General features: G+C 36.3%; 1 protein-coding gene across 11 annotated transcripts in view; it reads right to left on the bottom strand.

Annotated features, from left to right (window-relative positions):
* NAA16 (N-alpha-acetyltransferase 16, NatA auxiliary subunit) overlaps nucleotides 1-27,535 on the bottom strand; it is a 74,858-nt gene that overhangs the window by 32,446 nt on the left and 14,877 nt on the right. For 9 of the 11 annotated variants that reach the window (XR_003926529.2, XR_005933928.1, XR_005933929.1 and 6 more), the window contains exons 3-9: nucleotides 26,929-27,033; nucleotides 22,921-23,078; nucleotides 21,666-21,800; nucleotides 15,379-15,532; nucleotides 13,730-13,849; nucleotides 11,476-11,571; nucleotides 7,484-7,590 (exon numbers count right to left, since the gene is read on the bottom strand). Coding sequence is in view for 5 of the 11 variants with exons in the window: in XM_041128649.1 (XP_040984583.1) it covers nucleotides 7,484-7,590; nucleotides 11,476-11,571; nucleotides 13,730-13,849; nucleotides 15,379-15,532; nucleotides 21,666-21,800; nucleotides 22,921-23,078; nucleotides 26,929-27,033 (875 nt within the window). In the remaining 6 variants the exon portion in view is untranslated. Of the gene's footprint in view, nucleotides 1-7,483; nucleotides 7,591-11,475; nucleotides 11,572-13,729; nucleotides 13,850-15,378; nucleotides 15,533-21,665; nucleotides 21,801-22,920; nucleotides 23,079-23,845; nucleotides 26,894-26,928; nucleotides 27,034-27,535 lie in introns of those variants that run through there. The other 2 variants (XM_041128652.1, XM_041128651.1) reach the window with 2 other exon arrangements.

Below are 27,535 nucleotides of genomic sequence, written 5' to 3'. Positions count from 1 at the left end.
CTACTGGCCCCAGTATTAACTGCCTGGGGACACTAGTTGGACTTCATGCTGCTGATCACAACACTGAGCCTGGCAGTTCAGACAGTTTTCAGTCCACCTTCCTGTCTACTAAGCTGTACTTCAACAGTTTGTCTGTGTTATGGGGGACAGTGTCAAAAGCCTTGCTAAAGTCAAGGTAAACAGTATCAACTGCTCTCCCCTTGTCCACTGAAGTAGTCATTTTATCATGGAAGGCTATCAAGTTAGTCAGGCATGACTTCCCCTTCATAAATCCATCCTACCTACTCCCAGCCACACTTTGCACTTTGTGTGTTTGGTAATGGCTTCCAGGATTATTTGCTCCATCAGCTTCACAAGGACTGAGATGAAGCTGACTGGCCCATAGCCCCTCAGATCCTCCTTTTTGTACTTCCTGAAAACAGCAGTGACATTTGCTTTCCTCCAGCCCTCAGAAAACTCCATCCATCATGATGACCCTTCAAAGATTGAGTGGCAGTGCAGTGACATTGTCCAGCTCCCTCAGCAGTTGTGGATGCATCTCATCAGGTCCAATGGGCATGTACACATCCAATCTCTTTAAAAGTTCTAGAACCTGATCCTCCTCTACTGAAATGTATGTATTTAAGAAAGCAATGAAAGTGACACCAATATGCCCTCAGAAATCACAGAAGATGTGTACATTCTCTATTGCTTTGGTATACCAAACTTGCTACTTATCAGCAACTCTCAGAAGGCTTTAAGAAGATTCACCACAAATGTTCAGCTTTAAGTGAGAATCTCATTAGGAAAGATGACAAAAAGCATCATCATGAAAGGTGCTTTGAATATCTCTGGATTCTGCCTCATGAAGAGGCTTGGGGTTTTGTTGTTGGTTTTTTTTTTTTCTTTTAGCAAAATAGTGAAAGTTGTCAATGAAGTCACTGACAATTGATATCTTCTGCTTTTCCTCAATACGTAACAGGAATCCACTCTTGGGCATGTAAGAGAACAGATACAAGTATCATCAAGACAGCACTAAGGGCACCAACTAGGTGTCAGTATCCACTGCTATTCTGTTGCACACAGTCAATTACAGAATATATGTAAAGTGCCTTACTTTGAGTCTCCTTTCAATTTAAGAAGTGTCCTATCAGAGGAGTGAATGATACCTGTAAGATCAGAATAAAAGTATCACCATATCCAATGTTTGTCTTGGTTGTAGCAGATGTGGGAAGATGCAGGTTGAGAAAGAAAAAAAACTAACCACCTACTAAGTACCAGCCTGGGACATGTCTTCCTCCTCAGAAGACTAGGCATCTGCTCTATCTGCCAAATAAAGGCATAGATTCAATGCATGAAGGGAACAGTTTAAACTGCAGATTTAGTGTAAACACCACCATGATGGTGTTTAGCAGAGTGCCTTCCATTTCCAGGTAACTCTTCCCCCAGAATTCTTGCATTTTGTGGTAGAAATTATCCAAATAAACAAGTTAAGATGGGGGGAAAAAAGTCCCAAGAAACTAACACACACACACACAGAATGACTTTAACGAGTTTCACAGAGCAGTAGGACATTCATGGGGATCCCATCCCGCTCAGCATCTTGAACAATAATCAGAACTAAGTGTGTTTCAAGAGGACTTGTACAAACAGGCACAGGCTGGTATTTGAGAAGGTGACTGAACTCATAGCTGAGGCACATGTGTTTACCATGGAATCTTTGTAATAGTTCCATATTCTAAAAGCTATTTTAAAACCAGATATTCTTGAAGAAGAGAACCAGAAGTTGCTGGTATTTGTTTTAATACATGAAACAACTTCAACAAATTATAGAAACACTTCAAGTCTATACTTGTATTTTCCCCATCTTAGTTTCTTCCTTCAATTTAACAACCATACATTAATGTAGATGACTAATTAAAATTTAACATAGATTAATTAAAGCATGTTCTTCTCAAGACTGAATTTTCTATTTTTCACAGAAAACAGCAAAATGTTTCTGAATGACAGATAGCAACTACCTAAAAAACACTATAAAAATGTCAAGAATATTATTCTTTTACCCATAGTTTGGTAAACTCATACTTTGTAATACACACTAATGAAATTATTATCAACTCAATCCAACATGCACAGCTACAGTAACAACTTATGCAGGAAAGTGGGTGAATTAAATTTTCTGAAGCGATATCAATTTTTCGCATTTTGCTCGTGACTGTTTTGCTACATGTAAAAGCTATTTCCCTGCACTTGCTCCATATGAGATGAGTTCCTCTAAGTGATACTTAAGAGTCTGCTAGCTGTTTTAGCAACCCAGAAGTTAGCTAATTAACACACCGAGTCAATCACACTGTCCTTACAAGACACTACAAGATCAGTTGAGCAAAACAAGTATTGGATCTCAGAATGCAGGTCTGTTCCTTAACACTAGTAACCTGTATAGGAAGGTCTCCGCTCTTGTTCAGACCAGCCATTTCCTTCCCTTTCTCCAACCCCAACAGGTAAGTACAACCCGGTGCAGTACTTTTTACATTTGTGAGCTTTGTCTTTTATGTAATCACACTCACTCTACACTAGTTCACCATGACCAAGAGTTTTCACATTTAAAAAGCCCTAGGCTATACTTACAGCATTCCCTAGAGGCTGCCATATAATGAATAGAAAGAAGACATGGCCAATTTCTTCACAACATACAGTGGCTACTTCAAGAGTCATCTGAAACAAACCTACAGTGATTAACATTATTCTTACTTACTAAATATTTTTTTCAAGTAAGAACAAAGCCATCAAGACAGTGTTTCACCAAATGATTTCTCTAAGACGTTGTAGGTAGGAAGTCACCCATGACTGAGTATCAGCAATGATGTACACTGAACATAAGTCTATATAGTATTACAAACTTGTTTTGCATGAGACACTCTGGAAAATACAGTAAGACTTGGTCTGACAGTCTCTATCACCCTCTAATTGTTCTCCTCAGTTGGAAAGACACTGAATCTGGCTAGGTAGCAACGTAGCAAGTTAGGAATGATTAGTGCACGCCTCTGGTATCTGTAAATAGGGAGTATAGTAACCATTATCACTTGAGAAAGAACTTGAACTCTTTATATAACATATCCTTACTCATCCACATAATTTGTAGAAAAATCAGTTGCCAGTATTATAGAAAACGATAAAACACATCTTTTCGGTGGGCCTTTGGTCAACCTTTCCTCCTGCAATTCAATGCCCCCCTCTTTTTTTTTTTCTTATTTCAAAATTAAGAGTAATTTTATGCTACAGCATGGTATAGAAGCACACTCAGGATACTGAACAGCTGGCATTATTTTTTTAATTATACAGTATTTTAACAATCAAAAGCTCTATCCACAGCACAATAGATTTGATCAAGTTTAAATGGCAGTACAGTTTCTAGGCAAAAGACAATTGTTAACCCCATCTCTTCCAGCTTCTCATCCTTCAGTCTGTATGACTTGTATCTCCTCCAGTCTAGGTGGCTTGACAAAGAGGAAGAAACAGTCAAAAACCAGTTCCCATGCTACTTATCAGACTAGCGTAACAGCACAAAACCTTAAGAATCACAACATCATTCAAAGACCTTTGAAGGATTAAACAACTTACTGGATAACTCCCTTCTAAAACTAGGGAGAAAAATATTAGTCAGATCACTGCTTTGCAAGCAGTGAAGGACCATAGAATCTCAACTGGATCTTGTTGCAGAAGCATGTACAGTAATTTACAGCAAAGCAAGCTTAACGCTTTCTCCTGCTCCTCATCAGCTTCCAGAGTTAGTCTGCCTTAAGTATCTCTGAAACATAATTATCTCAAGTATCAGTGGGTTAATAAATCACTCCTAGAAAGTAACAAATATTGCTGAGACTGATGAAACACCCACCTAACCTGCTTATCTCAGGCTACACAATACCAGCTCTGTTACCTTCTCAAGTGTCCAAGTTTCAAGCAGTTAGCAAATCTTGAACAGTTTCCTTTTCAACCCAGTTGTGCAAATATAAACCTCTGCGTGTCACAAATTGAACATAAGGCCAACGCATACATGATTTTTTCTGCTCCAGAATTTTAGGGAAGACAGATTGCATAACATAACATAATATAGAGTGTATTTTAACTCATTAGAGACTTATTTATTAGGGAAGCTTTTACCTCAAAAGAAGCCTTTAAGAATGCCAAAAAGCAACAAAGCTATACATAATCCTTCTTTACTGAACAGATTTCAGATCCTCATGCCTTTGGTTACTCGAAGAAAAGTCTCTTCCAGCAGTAATCTTATCTTTTTACATGAAACAAATAGATTTACATTATCATACTATGATGTCTTTCCCGCTTACACTACCCATCTGTGATTTCATCCAAATGATCTTAAACAATAGTTCTACTTTAAGTGAGAAGGAAGATTAAAAACATGTCTCTTCCTTAACCAAAGCAAAGCGTATTCTTTAGCAAAGTGATGAAGAACCAGTTGTTCTTCACACCTTTCTCCACTTAATATTTGCACAAGTACGTAAACAAATTTCAATTAGGTAGCTGAAAAAGTGGCATCCCCTCCACCCAGTTAGCAATTCGGTTATTTCAGTTTTGGGTTTTGGTGGGACATTCATTAATTCTTTCTAGAAGCAACTGGTAAAGCTTGCTCAACGTTAGTTTCCTAGATATGAAGTACTCCTATAACAGACACTGTGGAACAAGTATAAAGACTTCCCAACACACCCCAGTGAAACAGATGGGACACACAGTAGGCACCTTCAGGTTCAGACATCTATACTTAGATAACTATAATATAGGTGCCTGTGTTCCCTCTACAATCAAAACAGATCTATCACATCTCTCTGCCTAGCACAGTCAAAAGGAGCCTTGATAGCTGTTCAACTGATCCTGTGTAGGAAACCATGTATGGTGGTGAGCTGAACAGTTCTTTATGTCCACTGACCTAAATTCACATGCCTGATCTGGAACATGGTATTTGGAGTCTTTTTAAGCAGTTTAAGTACTAAAGAGTTTCTAAACCTTCCTGAATAGTCTTCACTTAGATCTGGGCAAGTCCTAAAGCTTTGCAGTTTTGTGTACCTGAAGCTAGATTTCACCCCAAACCGTTAACTAATGTTAGTAGACTAGAGTCTGTTTTTAAATCAAAATATACCAGCATTTTTTTTAAAACATTTAGTATCAAGTACCAACTTACAGTAATTAGATAACATTTTCCTGAACACATCTGACAAATGTTTGCCTTCTATACAACCATCTTTTTTTTCCTTGCCCTCTCCAAACAGAGGGGAGACATCAATATTTTTCCTCTAATCAGCTTCTCTTTACATTACCTTTTGGTCTCCCCACTCAGGTGTAAAAGATGTTCTTAACACAAAAGTGTTAAGAGATACTTACTGAGAAATGTAATCCTAATCTTTGCTGAGAAAGTAAAGCTATATTTTCCTCACCACTATTCCTCTGTATTCGTGCAGGTATTGAAGTAATTTACCTTTTAGCTTTCCTACATATAAAATATTGCAGCTCAATCTTTATCTGAGTTAAGTACATATAAATAGCAAACTTCTATTAATATAAATATTGCTTATTTCACCTTTTTCCCAAAACCATGGTTTATGCAAGATTCTGGACCCACCTGGAGTTCTAGAAAGAAGGAACTTTCTAGGCTTAAACACAAACTCTTTCATAAAATCCTCATATCTATGCCACTTTAAAATGCAACTGAAGTTGACTACACCAAATCACACCTGTTTCCAAATAAATAAATGTGGAACTGTTCATTCCCAATTTATAGACAATTCAGTAATTTGCTAGGTATTTTCCAGTAGGTATAACATGATCCTGACTACAATTCTATTTTCAGCCAAAATATACCAATAATTTATGTGAGAAGCTAGTATTAAGCACCAACTTAGACAAGTTAGATGCCTAATACAACATTTTCCTGAAAGGTATAGCACACGCTAAGTTTGCCACCATTTTCTGCTCCCTAACCCCTAAATTTCAGCAATTCTAAAAGTAACTATCAGAGACTAAAATTAAAAGTTTCTCTTAGCTTCAAAGATCCTTCTGTTACACTATAGTTACATGAAAACCCAACAACTGAAATGTGAAAGAGACCCTGTCTTGGTAAGAGAGACAAGAAAGAAGAGGAAAAAGCTTTTGCAGAAGTTAGCAGCACAAACAAATCCAAGCATATGTGGAAATTGTGAGGCTCTTGATTTTAATTACTTTTTAGGATTAAGCTGGCAGTTCCAAGCAGCACTGATATGATACAATGAAGATAACGAGCAGCAAGCCACCTTTCTGGATAAGTCTGCCCCAAAACACTGTAGTATTTTTTTTTTTTTTTTTACCCATCATGTCAAAAACAATTGAGTGCTAAAAATCCTTTCACACACCAAATGAGTTTATATGTGCTTTTAACTTCTAGATTTTCATACTTCAAATAGCAGAAGTAAAACTTTCACAGCACTGACTGTGCTTCTGTCTAGATATTGTATCATCATTTTAAAAATTTCAACCCAGTTTCGAAAGTTTACATTGAAAAGTACACATTAGCAATAGGCACTGTAGAAAAGCTTGTACTACACGATACCAGAATTTACTAAAATTACATCAACCATGCAGACACAGTACAGATTACATTCTCCAAACAGAAGCGTATTGAAAATTTCACGTTAAGAGAACTAGCAAAGAGATTCTTACAAAAATAATTTTAGTCCAATTAAAGGAATATCCACTGCTGGTTGAAAAGCTGCATCATGTATTTAGGGTTTTACCAGCTACAAAACCCTCTTTTTACATAGTCACAAACAGATTAGAGTACCCAGAGTTTTACTGCTCGTAACAAAGATAGCAACGTCTGAATAGACTGACCTTTATTTTATTTTCTACATACTTTAGTAACATGCTTCAGTTTGGAAATTTATTTTGACTATACCTTACTGACAAGCTTGGAATAAAAAACTACATTTGAAACAACAGTTTCAATGTGACACAATTTTGTCAAAACTGTGAGAGTTTCAAAGTGTAAAAATTAAAACACTGAAGTTTTAGCTAAAGACTGAAACAGGAAACAAGCCTTTGTGGTAAATAGTAATGTATTCATGTATTCATGCAATTCAGAAATGTATGTAGAACAATAGCGATCTGCGTGATATTTTAAAATCATGACTTCTGGTGACATCATAAACCATAAGTTGAAAGAATCCTGACACACTTGCACTCAAAGTACACAAAAATAAAGTTATTGGTTATCTCTGATTTTTCAAGAACTTCAGTGCATTCTGCACCAATCCAACTTCAAGCATTTTGACATCAACTGTCTACAGAAGTGAAGTTTCATACATATTAAGCATCATCAAGTGATCATTCACATATGACAAAAAAGCACACTAAGGAGAAAAATGTTCAGCAACAGTTACTTGTAAGTTACAGGAAAATCTATATAAAAACAGTGCGATAGTCTTTTAGAAATTCAATATAGAAGACTTCATTTTACCTTTTCTGGATTGTAATATAAAGATTTCAAAGTGGTAAACAAGGGTGGGCAGCCTTTACTGAAGTTAACCCTCAGGAACTTATCCATTAGTTCTCTAAATTTTTCACCTAGAAACAAAAGTGTATTTGGTTATATGTCAGTGATTTCAAGTGTTATATAAATATAAGCACTAACTGCTGTGCAACTCTGGATAATAGAGTAACTGAGAAACTGCAATTAAGGATTTTCATTTTTCCTGTTATTTAAGAATAAGATGCAAATATGCTCCGGACAAAAAAAAAAAAAAAAAATTTCAGAGTAAAATGCTTAAGCTGCTAGTGTTTAGGAAACTGCTGACGAAGACATGGTAACAGTCCTCAAACCTGTAAAATCTATTAAAAAGAGAAAGTATTAAGTGCTGGCTACAGAGGATATAGCAAGGGCTATTTAAACAAACATTGGAAAAAATTATAATGGTAAGAATAACTAAGCAGTGGAATAGATTACCTTGCAGATCTTGTAAAAGCTCCATCATTGGAAGTTTTTATGATTAAGTTAGACAAATGTGTGTTAGGAATAGTGCAGATATAAATTATCCTTCTTTGAGGAAGAAGGATGGATGAAACGAACCCTCTACCTCTCTTCTAGTCCTATTTTTTTTTAATTTATTTATTTTTTTTTATGAGCAGGACATGACTTCCAATGATAACATGATTGTTTCTGGAATCAGAAACAAAATAGAAGACTGGGTTTCAGAAGGATAAGCACCATAGCAGAATCAACTTTATCAAAATATACTGGCAGAAAGCTAAAAATGTGACTTAATTGTGTTTTCAGGTAAAAGTTACAGTACTTGCAGTATGCTACCTTTCTGAGAAATGCTGTTTCAAAAAAAAAAAAAAAAAAAAAGAGAAATAAAGCAGGACTTTAAGAGAAGATATCCAGTCAGGAGAATAACTGGCCTTCATGTGTTTATTCCTATGATGAAAAGTGGTTGTTTTCAGTTGTTTCAATTTTGGTGGTGTTTTGGTTTGTTTGGGTTTGGGGGTTTGGCGGGGGTGGGGGGGAGGAGTGGTTTGGGGGTTTTGTGGTTTTGTTTTTTTTTTTAATTGGTTATGTTTGCTTTGCATAGGGATGAAGTTGCTACACTTCACTGCCTACTCTGTTGTGGACTTCTCTCAGTCTTTAAACAAGGCAGTAGTACACTTCACAGAATGCTAACATACACAGATAAAACTGTTGTAATAAACTTCAAATCATTAAGAACACATTACAAATTTTATTAACAGGTTGTTTTATATTTTTATATATATATATATATATGTAAAACGAAGATACTACTGCTTTGTATATAACATTCTTACATACTTTCACCAATTCTTGGCTGTCCTACACTTAGTTACCAGCACTGTCGCTGAGACTAATAGAACTCACTCATGTTCTCACCTCGCTGTACTAAAACCTGCTGTATATAGAAACTCCTACTATCTGTGGATGGGGATCCATAAATGGACTATAAGTACATGCTTTATTACAGGTGGATTAATTAAAACTTGTTTTCTTGCACTACAAGAAACTCCCCTATATGACAAAAAAAATCCATCTCAGTTTCTCAATTTCTTCTGTTGAATTATTCTAATTTATATTCTTGATGGAAGAACTGCAATTCATAATTTGGGAAAGCAAGATTCACATTTCAATTAAGTACATATTTATTTATAGAAAGCAAAAGAGCTTTAAAACAAATTGTGAAAAAATGCAAAACACACAGCTAGGCACCCACCTATGACATGAAGCCAAGCTCAAAATTTAGTCTCTGAGGCACAGAAAAGACCTGACCACAGGACCAGTGAATCCGCAGCAGCGTAAACAAATCAAACTGGATGGCCAGACTCCAACTCCCCACCCTTGATCAGTCTGAAAATTAATTGTAACAGCCTTCCTCCATACAGGTGGTTTCCAGCTGGATCAAAGAGCTGATTTGTGTCAAATACAAGGTTATTAAGATGCAACGCATGGCAAGGTCTGGGAAGGACTGCCCTTTTAATACAAACTGCACTTCAGAGTATTTTAAGCCAATTCTAAATCAGCCAGTGTTGGTTGCAAGCAACTGGTCAGTGACCACACTGGAATAGCAACCTCATTTAACCAAAAATTCTGTTCTCCTGAAATTTGCGAACAAGCTTGTTTCTACACCTTCACATTCTCACTCTTAACTTTTGCCAACAGGAGTTCTTATCTGCTGTACTTATAAACACCAGAAATCATTTAGTAAATAGACAAATTTCTAGGGGATCAAAAACAGCCTTACACATCCATGACTGATACAAGCTTCACGGATTAACAGAAACACAAGTTTTAGTTCAGGAAAATTCTTATTTGCTATTAAACACTGCAGAGCATAGCCTACTGAGAGATTTTTCTCGACTGTTCTAATCACAAACTTTGCTTTCATTTAGACTATTGCTACAGCAAGAACAATTAGTCCTTAGTACCAAACATATTTCTATTCAAATGAACATTAGCTGTCAAAATACACTGTCAGATATGATAAGGTAACCTACTGCAAAACATACAGTGAAATGAAGTCAACAGCAAAACACACTAATAGAAATACAGAAAAGCATTTTGCAGGTTATTTCCTTGTTTGCTATGTATTAGCATAACAATTTTATTACAGGAGAAAAACAATTACTTGACACCTAGCTTTTCAAATCTAGCTGAACTGCCTTAAAATTTGCCCTAGTATCTTCAAAGAAACTGAAACATCTGGGATTCAGCAAGGCAGAGTAAATTAACAAGCGTTAACTTCAGGGCTAAATCTCCTATGAAGCAGTTAAACTCTCGTGATTTTACACAAGTAAGGTATGTGCACATTCAGACTCCTGAGCAGCAACAGGAAAGTGGACTAGCTATGCTCTGTAGCATTTAAAGGTACAACAAACACAGTGCTCAGTAAATGAGCTAAACTGAAAACTAACCTCATGAAATTAAAAGCATAAGCAGATAATTTCAGCTGCAAATTCCCAACATAAGTTCAATATCAAGTGTCATGAAATTTATGTACTTTATATTTCTTTCCAGAAGTTTTCTGCTGGAGTTACAGCTCTTAGACAGCTACATACCAAGTGTATATTTTTATGGGCTTTACCATTTCATTTAGCCTCCTTCCTTCTACTTTGGAAGATCATAGCTTTGTTTTAAAAAGTATATACGTATTCCCTCTAGAACTGAGCATATTTGTGCACTATATTTCAAAACAACTTTTGAAAGGACAGAGTCACTGAAACAACTTAGCTATAAAATTAAAAATCAAATAATTTGTGCTACATAACACCACAGACCTGCTTTTTGTTCCTATTCTTATTAAATTATCAGCACAAAGTTGGTTTATGTTGTAGATTTAAGTTCTAGAGGTTCTACAACAGTGTTGTACACCCAAAAGATATGCACAGTCCTAAAAAAAACAAAAAACCTTAGTGTTTTCTGTCCAGTACAAAAACTGTCCGGAAACTCAGTCCTATGCAACTACGGTTGTTACGTGCATCATTTGCACCTGGTTTCAGTGTTTATAAATTTTAAGTTAGTTTATAAATATATGTATATTAAAGATATAGGAAGGGTGCGTGTATAGACACACCCCATACCTTTAATTCAAGTGTACTATACCCCCTACCTTTTAACTTACGATTCTTAACTTGCATGATGCAGAAAAATGATGTACAAGAAATCCTACAATCTATATACCATCCTGTACTGTAGTTTTATCAATACAAACATTACATAGTTCGCATCACCATGTTGGAGGGCATAAACTTTTTCTATCAACTCCTAAAACATACCAAATAATTTTGTCTATTCCAAGAGAAATGCGTACATCTGATCTGTGTATATGTACAAATAGGCTTAAATGCCCAAATAGGTATTAAACGCACATTCAACAGCGTGATGAAAACTTAAGGAAAAAAAACCCAAATAAAAAACTATTATGGAACAGATATGCAACTTGTTACCTGAAACAAAGTTTAAAGGTAATCTTCTAGGTGAAACTGCTCTGGGATGTCTTTTACTAACTTCTTCATAAATCTGAAGCCTCTCTTCTAAAGTGCCTATTATCAGTAAATATAATAGATATAAGTAACAGAGATAAAAAACTATTCTTCTAAATCTTTTTAGATGTTCAGAATTAGTTTAGCTAGACTTCTTACACAGTTTGGATCTGGAACAGTTTAAACATTTCAAGCTTTTTTTTTTCCAGTTAATCATAAGCATTACCATGTAAAACTGTACTGAAAACACTGTATGTACAATACACAACTACCAGCATTAATCATTGTAAGGATAAACATGACAATTACCTTGCACATTCAATCATACAGTACTAGAGTTTGGTTTCTTTCAGTTACATGCTGTGCAGACCCATTCACACAGTAGTTTGACACTCTCCGTTTCAATTAACTGTTTTTTCCACTATGTATCCATTTCAGACATACTTAAAGCATTCAGAGAAATCTAATGCATTTCTAAATCATAGGTATACCAATAGCATACTATACAAGCATGCCTTTATTATAGGTCCTCTGGTGGCAGCAAAAACAGGGCACAATACTGCCAGTGTAAGTACTGAGCACCAGAACTCTTTATACTTTAATGTTTAACAAAAATAAAGCTACTTAAAGATTTTCTTCCCACTCCTCCCCTTTCCCCCATAATATGCTTTGGAGCTCCAATGTGGTTAGAACTTAAATAAAACTAATCTGTTGCTTTGAAATGCCATTTTCACATAATTAAGATCAATTTTGCTTAAATATTATTAAAGTCATCAAGCAATTCAAATAAAACTGAATGTACAGATCAAGACTATGACACAACATATATGTTAATAAATACATCTGTTTTCCTTTCATAAGAAAAAAATTTATCTTGTCACTGAGCTCAGATGCTGGGGAAGGGGGGGGAAATATGTTACCCAGTGGCTCCAAGAGATACAGAGTTCTAAAAGTTATACTAAAATCATGTTTGGATTGGAACTAAAGCATATAAAAGCCCTAATTGAAGTCACAAGTTGGAGCTCCAGAACTTACCATGGGGGAGGAAATAGTCCTAAGACCACCTAAAAAATAAAGTAGCATTATTAGTTTTATAAATTAGTACAGTTTTAATCTACATAGGATTTTAATACATCAAATAAACTACTGGATTGGTTCTTTGTTAAGAACTACACATTTACATCAACATATTTATTACATCAAACAGAATAATCAAGTTCCTGGGTAATTTATTTTCCGAAACAATAATCACTAAGTTCAACTCTGTGGATACACTAGGAAAACCATTCAAAAGGCAACACTACTTTCTGCATACATGTAACAAATGCAATCATTTTCATTTCCCAATCACAAGCCATATTCCCAGACCTTACAAAACCCAACCGTAAAACTTCCTAGAAGAAAGATGATTGAGAAATATAATGCAGCTATAATATCTACAAATAATATCCTTGTCGGCTTATGATTTATGATGTCATCAGAATAACTCCAATAAAACTTTCACTAATTAGTGAACAGTGAAATACAAGGAAACCATTCCTGTGTAAAGGTAAACACTTGGGAAAGTTACCAGTGCAAAACACTTATACTATAGTATAAATTGTTGCAATATTGTAACTAAAAAAACCCAAACAAACAATGAGCTATTTTCCTGGAAAGACAGAAAGGCAGTAATGTGAACTGACATCGGAGTAACAGATTTTATCACATTTATCACCTTTTCCTCCAGAGAACAGTCAGCTTAAAGAAAAAAATTTTTTTTTCAGATGGCCTATCTTTAAAAGGCCATCTGAAATAGTTATTTGAGTATCTCTCCACATAGCCTTAGAAAGAGGTACCACCTAAACAAGTTTCAGAATGACAATTTTATGTTGTCATATACGATAGTAGTCTGACAATAAACTACTAGACAGGAATGAATTGCAATTTGGTTTCCAAGTTCGTGTGTGGCAAGGAAACGTTCTCTGTGTAAGCACATTAGCAAATGCCACATTTAGCTCCAAGAAAAAGACTTGCTGTTGGTATTTTCATGCATACAAGTTTTTCAGTGAACATTTTTAAGATGGATAAACACAACTACATCATATTCAAGATTAGAAGGTACATAATTTTCTGCCACGTAAAACTTTTTAACCTAAAACAGTAGCATATCAAACAGGAATTTTAAGTATATACTTTATCATACATATTTTCAAAGTATCTGTGTATCTTAACTTACTAGGTTGTAGGGCCTTTTCCAAGCCTTCATAATAATGCCAGTTTTCTGCATTGCGCTCAATTAACTCTTTGTATACTTCACCAGCTTCTTTCAGTCTTCCCAACTTCAGTAACATCTCTCCTAAAAACAACACAGTAAAGAACTGGGAATTACATGAGAAAACACTGATGGCTTGGGAGTAAAGTTTACAAAACTAAACACACAAAATTGGGCTTAATCGTATGTAGATACTGAAAAAGAGGCTTTATTTTTCCAGAGGCATTCACTGTTTATTACAAGTGCTACTTGAAGCTACCACACATATAGCTCAACACAGTTTGGAACATTCAGTACCTGTGAAAACAAAGATTATTTGAATGCCTGTATCTAAGTATTTAAAATAGCTATTGGGATTATCAAAGGAACAAGCGACTCTTCTTTTCAGGACTCCAACACTTGACTATATCGCTTCTTACCAGGCTGTTTACTCAACTACACCTATATTTTTCACACCAACTAACCAGTTTTTAACCAGTTAAATCACACTGGTTTGCTGCTAAGTAAATTCTTCTACCAGGTCTGGCTTGCATGGAATTCATTTACTTCACAGCAGCCTGTACAGTGCTGTGTTTTGGGATTTGTGCCTAAACATTGGTAACACACCAATGTTTTTGCTACTGCTAAACAGTACGTGTAGAAGATCAAGACTTTTCACCCCCACCAGGGTGGACAGTAAACTGGGGGTGGACACAACCTGGACAGTTGACCCAAACTGGCCACAGGGATATTTCATGCTAAACAGTGTCATGCTTAGTAATAAAAATGAAGGGGAAGGAGTGTTTGGGCACATGGCCATTGCTTGCAGACTAGCTGAACATCAGCCTGCTTGTGGGAAGTGGCGAGTGATTGCCTCTGCATCGCTTGGCATCTGGGTCCTCCCCCCCACACCCCCTTCCTCTTTCCTTCACTTAAGCTACCTTTATCTCAACACATGAGTTTTCTTGCTTTTGCTCTTCCTATTCTCTCCTGTCCTGACAAGGGAGGTTGAGAGAAGTGAGTGAGCAGCTGTGTGGGCCTCACCTGCTGGCCAGGGTCAATCCACCACGACTGTGCAACCAAGGAGCAGGTGAAGAATATGTGCTATTACACTATATAATTGTGCATATTCAGAACTCTGTATTAGTACTTGGAATCCACAAAACAACTGTGGGTTATTTTTAACCAAAAAAAAAAGTCAACTTCAGTATTCACTTAAATAGGGCAATACAAGTAAGTGCATTAGAAAGCTTAAGGAAACAAGAACTTGATACTTCAGTCAAAAAAAAAAATCCGTGTTTGTACTACAAACAGTATTCTCCATGAGATTAAAACTGGGTTATACTAGCTCTGATTTACAGAAAGCTGCTCTAGTATGAGGAAGTATAATAATCTCTGAGATCTCCTCTGTTCTTGTGTCAACCCAAGTTAAACTACCTACATCCACTCTCCACTTTAGTAGGGGAAGTTACTTCAGCACAAAATTATAAGTCTGATGTTACCAGTTTCCCTAGAGTAATTGTTTCAAATCAGTTAAAGATATCACATTTTTTTTCTTTTACTGCTTTATCGTATCTAAAAGCCAGTAGCAAAAGTTTAGAACAAAATTGGCTGAGGGAAGAAGAATGACTTACCTTTGATTTCTTCTACTATTAATTTATCACATATTTGCTTTTCATATGTCTCTATATGTTCTAAAGATTCCTGAAATAGATCTGCCTCTCTCATCACTTGATTTTGATATAAAATCAGTTCACTATATTCATAATCTATTTTGTTAGGAGGAATCTGGGGGGGGAAAAAAAGCAATAAATTAGTTAACATTTACCTGTACCTCAACTGTATGCAATATTACAGAACACAAGAGTCAGGCTACAGAACATATCAGGTCTACTTATATACCCATTCAAACATTCAAAATGTAAACCTCCCATTATTCACAACTGAATTAGATTCATTCAGGATATCCCTTGTCAGAGAACAGTTCAAAAGAATTCCTGTATTTCTCTTTTCTCTATCACTGTGGTGAGCTAATTAAAAACACAATCCTTGCCTTCTCTCATACAATTCAATAAAATTCGCAAAGATCTTGGTCATCATCTCCTTCTGAAGAACTCATGTACTCCACAACAATTTTGACCTAAATTCTGTAGCACATTGCTGGGATATCACAATACTCAGCATACCAAAAACTCAAACTATTTCCAAGAACAATGAACCACCCAAATACTGGCCATAGTTTGGCAACTAGAAATTTTCAGCCAGGAAACTTGCACTATTTCTCTCTAACCAAGTGTTCTCTGTACTACACTTCAATCCCCCAGAAAGTACAGCGCACAAGCATGCAAAGAGTGTTTTCAAGCAACAGATAATTATTTTGAGGTCTGCTGCAGTTGCATACCTAGGACTTTGTCTACAGGCTATAGTAAAACTAGTGGGTCATCCACCTTCCAGTGATACATCAGCCACTGAAACAGGATGACATTCAACAGTATTCCTTTCTTGGGTTAACTCCCTAAAGTGTATTTAGGCAATGAAAAGTCTTGCCAGAATTATAATAATTATCTCATACTAAATGCTCTTCACTAATACACACAGAACCTACTTCAATTATGATAAAATTGCAGGAACTTCAGAGACCAAATGCAGAAGTCTGCAGACAATACCCAGCAGATCTATACAAGTTTACTATGTGAAATATACTGCCTCAATAGAAATTGTAGGAGGGAGTCTAACATGATTTTTTTAATAACAAAAAAAGATAAGCAGCTGAGCTTGATAAATGCTAGTGATTTTCTTTCCCATGACACTACATACTTTTGTTTCTTCCTGAACAAGCAACACTTTGAAGTCACATTGGTCACCAAACCGTTTACTATTCTGTTCCCTGAGTAAAGTTTTTCCTCTGTCTTCTTTAAAGATCCAAGTAATTTAATAAACAACCCCAAAACATTAAACTGATTGAAATTAACATTTCTATTAAAAGAATCTTGTCCTAAATCACTACTTCCAGCTCTTCCCTAGGCACAGATCAATTGTATGAGATTTAACATTTCTGTTTACATGCTCTTTGAATTTTTAGAGGCAGCTTTTATAGTACTGTGAATTATTAGAAGGAAGATTTCCTTTTAGATAAAAGTGTTCTGAAAGACAGCATCACTAAATAAAATACTGTAAAGAAGTGTATATCCAACAATAAGTATCAATTTGGGGGCTGAAAGTAACAGCATTCAAGTGTTTTTTAGTAACTGCTAACATATTATAGCAAATGATGGCTAACGGAACAAGACTAGACCTTGCACATACTAGAGTCACCAGGTAGCATGAAATCCTACCCATTTCTTAAAGTCTACTTCCTCTATCTGCAGCTCCATTTCTGTTTCCACCTTTGCTCAACTTTTATCCATACTAAATATTGGAAGTCACTAATAAAAACCTTGTTACCTGGAAGGCATTTTTAACTGCTTCACAGCACTGACACATGCAACAGTGGTTAAGCATTAAAGCATGTCTTCCTGCTTATCCTTACTGCAATACCACAGAACTGAAACTGCAGAGCACCAATTTATTTCTTTCTCCTTCACTTCCCCCATAAAAACATCTTCCCCTCCAAGACAATACATATATCTAAATTCCACAAGTAGCACAGCTTTTTGGCACATCATGAATTGGTTTTAGGCCTTCAAAACATAGATTACCCCCAAAACCCTTAAAAAAATATTTAAAAGACATGAAACAGATATCAATAAACCTTCTCGTAGCTTTTCTGGCTTGGCTGGACTAACAAAAGAAATTATGAAATGTCAAAAAATCAAATGAACTGCTGCTTAAACATAGGGCAAATCCACCAGAAAGATACTGCGCTTACTGTCACTCCATTTAAAAAGCCATTTTTAAAAGTACTTTTAAGAAAAGTTCGTTTTTTGAAATCTCATCAAGTTAATAATGATTTAAATGTGCAATTCATCAGAAGGCAAGCAGCTTATAACCCCAGTACTTAATCTGAATAATCAGATTGTCCTATAAAGAATAAGTTATTCTATAAAAAGTTTTTTCCACACCATTGTTATTGCTGCACAATACATCTTTATTCCTCCCTCCCCCCCCAGAAGAGTTATGATTCTTGCACAGGATGTCCAACTTTCTCTTGAACTCAATTCTGCTGTTTTGGAATAAATTTCTTCCTCTCCTGGACCAAAAAAAAGAATCAACTGTACAACCGTAGATGCCCTAACATAACTGTCACTGAAAGAATGTGACAAGAGGCAGCCAAAACATACCTAAGAGCAGACCCCCAAAACTCCAGAGGTTTTCTGTCCATATCTGTAATTGTGGGCCTGATGCAGAAATTAGGAATAAAATAAAAATTAAGAATAAAAATTTTGTTCTGGAAAAGAAGAAAGGAAAAATGGGACATACAACAGTAAAACAAATTGCATAGTTGTTTTACACCTTTGTTTCCCAAAATTTAAATTCTGAAGTGACTCTTAAATCATTTGATTTAACTTGGACAGCACAGGCTGTTATATTTCCTGCAGTGATGTCTGCATTCAACCTCATAACCTGTTTCTGACTGAAATATTGTCCATCTGGCTAATTTACAGCTTTCAGATGACAGGCAACGTTGATCTGGATACACTAAGAGACAGAGAATTCACCATTTCCAATGATAACTTAGCCATTAGAATAAAACTGTCAGTGATAAAAAGTGATTTATCATTTGAATTTCTTGCTCAACTTCCTGCCACTTGTTCCTTTATTTTTCCCCACTAAGCAATCCTCCTAGCTGTCATTCCTCCCAAAAGCAGTATCTAAACTGTGCTAGAATCACCTAGGTTTTTTCTGCTTACAGTAAACAAAGAGAATCTCTGCCCTTCACTAGACAGCATTTTCTCCAGTCCTCTTATCTTTCCATATTGTTCTTTTCATTTTCTAGCTTTTTAAAAACAGGGTCATCAGTAAGTCTTGATCTCTCACAGTAATCAGTGCTGTATAGAGAAAATCCCTGCTTCTTCTTAGAAATAAAGGTGTTTTTTGCTTTTTCATCCGTAAGTCTACCCTGAGGGACAATTTTACAATAAGCTAAGTCAATCTAACTGCAGCCTGGATCAACAAAGGCAGTTCACTTCCCTCTATTATTCCCCTTCCTCTTTCCCCTCTCACCTCACAGTTGTTCAGTTCAGCCAATCAATCCTTCAAAAGAGTGATTATTTTTCTGTCACTTGGGCTTCCTGAACCAGCCCTCCACGAGTCAACCAGTGCTGCACAAGGAAGCAGTGGGAGCACACAGGAAAAAGTCAGACTGCTGGTTTTGGCAACAGCTTGTAGCTAGATTAGCTCCGTTACTTTGTAATACTGCATCTTCAGATACTCACCTACAATCACTAAAGTGACAGTTCCTTGATCTTTTTCTTAGTTTTACTGCTTGGTTTTGGCTGTGTTAATTCATATCTGAATGGACAGAGCTGCCTGAGTAATCCAAGTAAATTAATATGATCACCCTACATCACCACTATTTACCAATTATTGACAGCAGCATTTTACATAACATGTTCCATTTACTTCTTTATTCATTAACAATACTAGTGAACAGTATCAGGCCTAGTACAGATTGCCATAAAAGTCCTAGTACAGATTGCCATAAAACTCCTTGAAACCAGTTTGTTGAAGATTCCCATTCACTAGGGATTTGGAAACCCTTCTGTCTTTCAACCCTCCTTTTAAACCTTGAACAACATCACCCTTTTATCACAGTTACGTGCAATATCCTATCAAGTCAGTCAAAAAAGTTCATCTATTGAGTTGGAGTGCATACAAAGTACAGGGCAAGAGGGGAGATTTGGAAAGTAAAGAAAGCAAGAAGCATACCTCCTCAAAGATCAGTGGAGTATCCTGAACTCAACTGTTTCAAGTGCAGGACTGTTAAATATCCAGAGACCACACAAATAGTACATTTGGGGACTATTGTGGAAGAGCCAAAGTGTGGCAAAATTGAACTGGGAGCTTGCTTGGGCTCTCCTGACTGTTCTGGACCCGACACATTGATTCTCTTTTCCAGTGTTTGGGGCTCTACATGGGCCTGCACTCCCCAGGTTGCTAGCACAGCAAAGCACAAGACTTCCTATTTGCAAGAGAAATGAAACTAATGCGGTGATCCTTATTTTTAGTGTTTTGGGGGAGAAAATACAATACACCAGTTAACTGTCTCTACTAATCTTGAAAAAGAGGAAAGGCTTGACACTACTAACTTTCAATAAACTCATGTTGTCCAGCATTTGCAGCGTATTTGTCCTTTAATGCTTAACCAGCTTTTCCACCATTTGCCTGTGACTGATATTATGCTAATCAGCAGTTAAACAGCTCATTGTTCAAGTATGAACCATTTTCCTATTTATGGAAATTTCCCAAATATTTCCAGTTTTACCAAAAAAAAAAAAGCAGCAGCAGAGCTTGAGATTTTCTCAGGATTTCTTTATTTTAGGGCAAGATTTAAGACTCTGATAACTTACTAAATCAGTTGAGTCTGCTGTGCATGTTTACCTATGGCAGATGGTATTTAAATCTGGCTTAGTCACTAGACTAAAGAGTTTATCATCATGACTACCCTCAAACAAGCATATTTACACAAAACCTTTTAGAAAAGATATTAACAGCATCACATCCATTCTCTCCAAGGGACCAATACTACTGTTAAGCCCTCTTAGTCCTTGAAAGAGCCTCAATTTCTTACACTTCATTTGCAGTGTTTCCATCTATTATATATTCTAATTCAAACAGTCATTTCGACACTGAACACAGACTGGGCTCTGCCGACTCATTCAAGAACCATGACTTTTTTGGCTGTGAAATGCTCATAAAAGATGACCAAATTTTCATTTAAACTTATTGTTTTCAGTTTTTATTCAACACTGAAGTTACAGCTCTTTTGAAATATCAAGCTATATATACCTGGCTTGCAACATCCTTTGACCACGATACATGATCAAGACACAAACGCTGGTCCCTCCTAGCAATTATTAATTTCCTTTCCTACAGCTAGTCCCATTCTGGCTGGATAAGATCTCAAATGCAGTTCTCAGAAAGGATGCGAGATTTTTGTTCAAAAAAAAAAAAAAAAAATCACAATCCATAGGTCAGGTAATATCTTAGTACCTGCACCTGCATGATACTTCCAGCACGCCTCCCAAGCTGAATGCATCTATAAACATGGCTTTTCTTTCCATGTTACAGAATAATCAACACATCCACTCTGTTCTGTTAATTCAGACTTGATAGTTCTGCATTACCAATAACAGAACAAGGGAATGGTCTCTCTCAAAAAAGGTTATACTAAGTGATTTTAGCATCATAACATTTGGTTTACTTCAACAAGTTTCAGTAACGCCAGATCTTCTCAAACAAAGAATTTTCAGCTATGCTTTCATGTTGCTTTGACACGAAGCACTGATTTTAAGTGCTTAATATATAGATGCATACAAAGCAATGAAAAAGTTTCTTTTCACATTCTTTGTAGAGATGTAATGGCATCCAGGCTATGCAGGAGAAAAAGCAAATGAGCACATCCAACACTAAACAGTATTTTCTGAAGTTTTGCCTACTGTAAAGGGACAGGATCATCACAGGTTTTCTTTAGCTACAAGTATCACAGACATTAAGTTACTCAGTTACTCCACATCAGTCTACCCTTACATCCTCTACCCTAACAGCTTATTGTGAGGAGAAAAAGTATTCCTGTATAATTTGCATCAGCTGCTAAGCTGCTAGAAACCTTTCTGCTCAAAGCAGAGTGCTCCACAAATAACAAATTTCTTCCTAATTCTTAACCGATTCCTAATTAGTTGTTCTTAATTACAAAGAACTAATGCCTCAGATTCTGTCTCTTATACAGAAAGTGTTCTCCTTCCAGAATAGGAAGTCTTACCTGTTGGGTTTTCCTAAACTCTTCAAGTAGTTTTAAGGCCATATCATAATCTTTTAGTAAGTGGTATGCAATGGCATATCCGATCCAGGAAGCCCGTTGTGTGGGGCGTAGCTGAAGTAGCTGGTATCTTGTCTCCTTCAGTAAAAGAAAAGCAATTTAAAGATAACAGAGATGTTAAAAAGGAGTTACTACACCTTTATTATGATTTAACACCAGTCCAGCTAATATTTTAAAAGATCTTTTAAAAGCCCTAGGCAGTTTTTAAAATTCTAACAGCATGGGGAAAAGCAGCATGTTTGTCTCAAAACTGGGCGCTACATTCTAAATATAGGAGTCATACGACAAAGCGTAAGATCTATCTGTTGGGACACAAAAGCTGTCATTTTCAAGAGTACCTGTTAAGGGCCTAAATTATTTCCAAAGACAGAGCTTTGAAATCTCAGAGAGGTTTCCATTAGAAAGCATGAGCTCACTGCTACTGAAAGAGCAGTCCCACTCTCCTCATGCCTAGTCACAAAGTCCTCATACTGCTGCAGCACTTCAGATCCCCTTACGAGTCAAACCATACCCCTAAATCAGATATTCCCTTTTCTTGCATTAGCAAATTCAACATCTCCAGTGAAGGTGACCAACTAATGCCTAAGCCCACAATCCAGTCCTCTACTTCACATGAAATAAGAGGATGGAACAGGAACAGGACTTCTCCCTTCCACAGCCAAATCAGTTCAGACATTCTGAAAACCACTAACTCTGTTTTTAGACAAATTTTAAGGTTCTATTTATGATAAAATCAGTACTGGCATTCAAGAAATCAGTCGTCATGAGGCAAGTTTCCCACATACTCAAAACAAACATGATAGTGTATTTCTCACAAAAAAACCCACTTTCAGTATACACACCCAAACCACCATTTGCAGTACTTCACAATAGTACAATAAGTACTCCTACTTGATAAGCTTTTAAGTCTTATCCTTTTCATTTTCATTATTTTAGAGAAAAATGAGTTGAGAACTAAGGTTTTACAAGGTGATCCACAAGTCAAATTGCACAGAATAACAGTACTTCTAGTTCTGTTCTCAACATTATATGGAGCTCTGCTGCAATACATTTTCATGCTTTCCTGAACAAGAGCTTAAAACACTTTTGAAACAGTAAAAGCAAGCAGCAACAGAATTGATTCCAATAAAAGACTTAAGAATTGCATAGACAAGAGAATGCTAACAGCAGTAAACAGGAATTCAAAGAGAATACTTACTCTATATCCTTCTAAATCTCTCATCTGAATCTGCAACAAAGAGAGATCTCTCAAGATCTGTAGATTATCCTTATCTAGTTTGAGTGCATTCCGGTAACACTTGATGGCTTCATCGTATTTCTTATCAGAACGTTGCAAAAGACCATAGACATGCCAACCTAATGCACGTTAAGGAAGACACATTCACCATTTTCACAAAGTAACTGCAATGCATTTGTTACAGACCAAACAACTTGACATCTTCCTTGAAGATCAGCACCCTTACAAATTAAGTTTAATTACTGCAGCCAGACTTTACCGACACATTTTAAAACACTAAATGCTTCTAAATAAGCAATAAAGTCTCCTTTAAAAATCTTAAGTCACATTCATAATCCCCCCCCCAAACATTGTTATGCAAACTAAATGATCCAAACTCCACAAGACCAGGAAGAGTTATTCCTAGAGATGTACTGTTTAAAACATACTACTGTAATGACAGTAGGAATTCTTACTCCTAAAAGTGTCAGTACAATCGGTGTACAAGTTTTACTTTTCCTCACTTGCTTATCTAACCTCAATTAGCCTCCAGATTTTACAGTAAGGGATAAACACAGAGCTACACTTTATTCATTGACAAAAGGAAATCTTAGCATTTCTGTGCGTCAAAAGTCTTTGTCACATTTTCAGCATCTCAGATTTCCATCAGCAGTGTGTCATTTCAATAGACTTTTCTCACAAGCACCCTTTTTTTATCCTGGAAAGACTCTGAATTCAAAGCATGAAACCAACATGTCATAGCAACGCATTACACCACACGTGTTTACATCAGTCTCCAAAAGTCATATTAAAAGAAAGATTACTTGACATGATCTACCTTTTGCTACTCGAGGTTACTAGTAGCTCACTGAGGCAACATCTTCCACAGCAGTAAATCTGAACTTACTTGAATTTTCAAATTAGCAGTGGCTCAAAAGTTCTCTGAAGAAGCTCTCCCATGTGCCACTGAAGCAGTAAAACACAGCAAATCTTGGGGAGAGGCATATGCATCCTTCACTCGCTTTCAATTAAGATGGCACAAATAACTCACAGTGCTAATAACAAAAATATTTAAGAGTTCTTATGCTACTGAACTGAAACAAAAGCCAACTGTTCCCTCCAAAGATACAATCATTTCTAAACTTCATATCTCAAAGTTGAGAAACCACATAAAAAATTTAATGTGGTCAAATTAATCAAAGAAACAGAACTGTAAGTTCACTCTTTCTTAGAAAGACTCATGCCCTAAATTAAGTTCTAGATATGAAGATATAAAGCAGGTTTGTAATTATCAGGAGTAAAAGATAAAAGACTCCAGACAAAGGAAAAGACTTGTGAGAATTAACTCTGAGGGAAACTTCTAATATACAAGCAAGAGACACTGTTTTGCATTTCTACGGGAACACCAAATTAATTTCAGCCAGCTGAAGCACATGAACTCCATATGCATCTTTGAGACTGCTAGGAAAGCTGCTATTGCTGCTGTGATGATTTAAGACTAAACAGGAAACGGGGACAAAACAATTTTGGATACAGTTACAGCAGCTGGTCTAATACTGCTACTTCTTCCTGCAAATCCTGCCTTGCCTATTTGAGTTCAAGTATTCAGGACATGGATCAAAGTTAAATGTAGCATCTTCATATACCTGTCTTGCCTAGAGCAAGACAATTCAGTCCAAAAGACTTTATGTGCACTTTAACAGTGTACTTAGACTAAGACAATGCTTTGAGTAATTTATCAGGCATCAGCACCATTCCTGGACTGAACTGGTAACCTGGCTTAATCTTTCATAAATCATATTCTTCACCAAGCATTCAAGTAAAGAAAAGCATAAACCCATTCAGAAATAAGTGTATGCTTAGTCTTGACTACTGTATAAGAAATTTTAACAGCTGATACAAACCATTAAAGCACAGTGCCACCAAGTTATTATAGTAGACAGCTCTGGGTAGTCTTGCATGTGTTCCTACGGTGTCCTGAGTATAACATGCCACTATCTGAAACATTTATTCTTGAAATAAGTGTAGATCTCTGACCAGATAACTACTCAAGTTATATCCAAAAATGGGTCAGACTTCATTTGTAGTTTGACCAGAAAGTTTCTGGATTTCTAAACAATTTCAGAACAGCCATTTTCCCCCCAATCCTCAATATGGGAAACCTCAGAAGAATTAAAACCTTCTACTCCTCCTTAAACAAGTCAGTACACTGAAGTGACCAGCTGTATTTTAAACACCCTCTACCAGATGCTTTCTAAAAAGCACGTATGACAAAATACACCAAAAGCACCTTCAAATGTTACCACAAGAAGTTAAGAACACATAGATGTATTCCACCTCCTCGAAACCAGCTACTGGAACAAGGTGACTTCAGCAGCTATCCCCCGCCTCTCCCTTTAAACCAATCGACAGGCATTAAGCTCTCATAAAACAGGAAATGTAAACATTATTTTAGAGAACCTCCCAAGCTCTGCTTATGTACCACTGAGGCCTTCAAGCTTTCGTCAGAACTTCATGGATAGTCTGGCATTAATTCAGTATCAGCTAGCTTGTGCTTACTAGAGAAGTAATTCTGCACAGACAGATTACTCTAGGGGATTCTCTGTAGAGCTGTAACAATACACTTGAATGCAAAAAGTTGGAACTTTTTGCTTTGTCAGATCTAGTTCTATGGATGCAGCTAAAAAAAAAACCACCAAAAAACCAGGAACATTTGTGCCTAATAGGATTCAGATGAGTTTACACTTTTTCTGAATTCAGAAAAAAAAAATCCTTGTCATCTTCTTAAGGTAAGTTTAATGAGTCAGTAACACAGTGATAAAAATCCACTAAAACTCATAACAAAAAAAAAAAAAAAAATCAATTTTTTTTTTTAAAACTTGTCCAGGAAGAGCATCCCTTTGACCACCCCATCTGCCAAATTAGATCTGAAAAAAGCACAGATCCCTCCAGCATTTGTAGGGAAGTCTTCTACACAGTTTTAAGAGTGTCAGCATGAATTACAGACAAGAATTAGTGATGCTGATAAATCCCACTCTGGAATTTTGTTTAGGAATCAGAATCCCCCCAAAACTCTCCACTAACTCGCCCAGATTCTTTTGCTCCCTGATTTAAGGCGCAAGACTTCTTACACATAGATTAAAGTCGCTTTGGTATTCCTTAGGTGTTCAGTTTTTAAGATCAAGAAGGTACTAACTATCTTTGATTGCTCTACGGCATACCTCTAGTGACAACCTCCATAAACTTAGAGGTTTTTCCCAAACTCAAGCTCCCTGGACATTTAATATAGGAATGGTGTAAACAGCCATTCCTTTGTCTTAGCTAGATGGCCATGAGAAAGTGTTTGCTGTGATACTAAAGGAAGATTTTTTTGATGTTAAAAACTTAAATATTTCATGGGAAATTTGTCCCACAACATGCAACTCAAATGCATACAGAACAAGTAAGGCATTCTGTGCAAATCTGAAGCAGCCTCCTACCTGTGGCTTAAACAGAAGACAGCTACTCCCAAAGCTCTTGGGTAGCTGTTAAGTATTTCATAGGTATAAACTTTTGGAAGACAAGCTTAGAACACAGTAGTAGTCGTCAAGCCAGTAGACCTAAAGCATTATCTAAAATTCAGTGGCAAAATAGGTATTTTTCAGAGCACCTCTAGATTGGATTTCTTACACCTTTTTAAGAGAGAAGACAACTTTAGAAGAAGCCAGATTTTACAAGCCATACCTATTCTCTGCACAAAGTAGACAGCATAGATGGTCTTTTCCTAAGAGATAAATGCAAAAGGCATTTTTCTTAAATATTCTGAAAAATTGTAGAGAGGAAAATAAAACCTTATTTCAAGTATTTGATTACCAATTAATATTCACTGTACACACCTTAGACTTTTTTTATACAGAGCACATTATGTACTTGAAAAGCATGTACTAATGTAGCAATTGCAGAAGTGAGAACTCTTAGCAAAAAGATCAGGTTTTGTATTACAAAGGATACAGACATGACTCTTTACATCATTACGAAGTCCTTTACGAACAAATTCATATGCTTCTTCCTTCTTCCCTAAGCAGTTCAAGGTCAGTCCTTTCATCGCGAGCGTCTCTGTAAGAAATATCATATACTTATGTTTCTGACTTCCCATATGCCAGTTTCACAGTGCAGATATCCTTTGAAGTTGTTACACAGTAAAGTTCCCCACTAAATGATAGATTTAGATCAGGGTAGCAGCCTAGCACAGCTAAAGACTGTTATACGGAAGCATTTCCTTTCTTGAAATTGGTCTTAAAAAGACCACTGCAGAGCATCATACAGATGTGATGAATACAGACAACACAAACTTTATTAATAAAGACATTTAACTGGCTTTAAGGGAGTTATCAATAAGCTAAAGCAATTTTAGAGAGCTTCTCAATGTGTGTTGAAGTTACAGGTAGGCAGAACAAGAAAAAAAATTCATTAGGTTGTGTCATACTGTAAGAAACAGATCTCTGTCACAGTAAGCTCCACTATTATCAGGTTGCTTACAAATCATTAGTTAAGAGGACCATATTTCCTGCTACAGTATTTTGAGGGTAAGAGATCTTCTCAAAGTAGCAGCATTTTA

The sequence above is a fragment of the Aquila chrysaetos genome, chromosome 14, assembly GCF_900496995.4.
Source record: "Aquila chrysaetos chrysaetos chromosome 14, bAquChr1.4, whole genome shotgun sequence".
Taxonomy (NCBI): domain Eukaryota; kingdom Metazoa; phylum Chordata; class Aves; order Accipitriformes; family Accipitridae; genus Aquila; species Aquila chrysaetos.
Note: the sequence above shows the minus strand (reverse complement) of the source record. Positions and strands in the feature narration are given on the sequence as shown.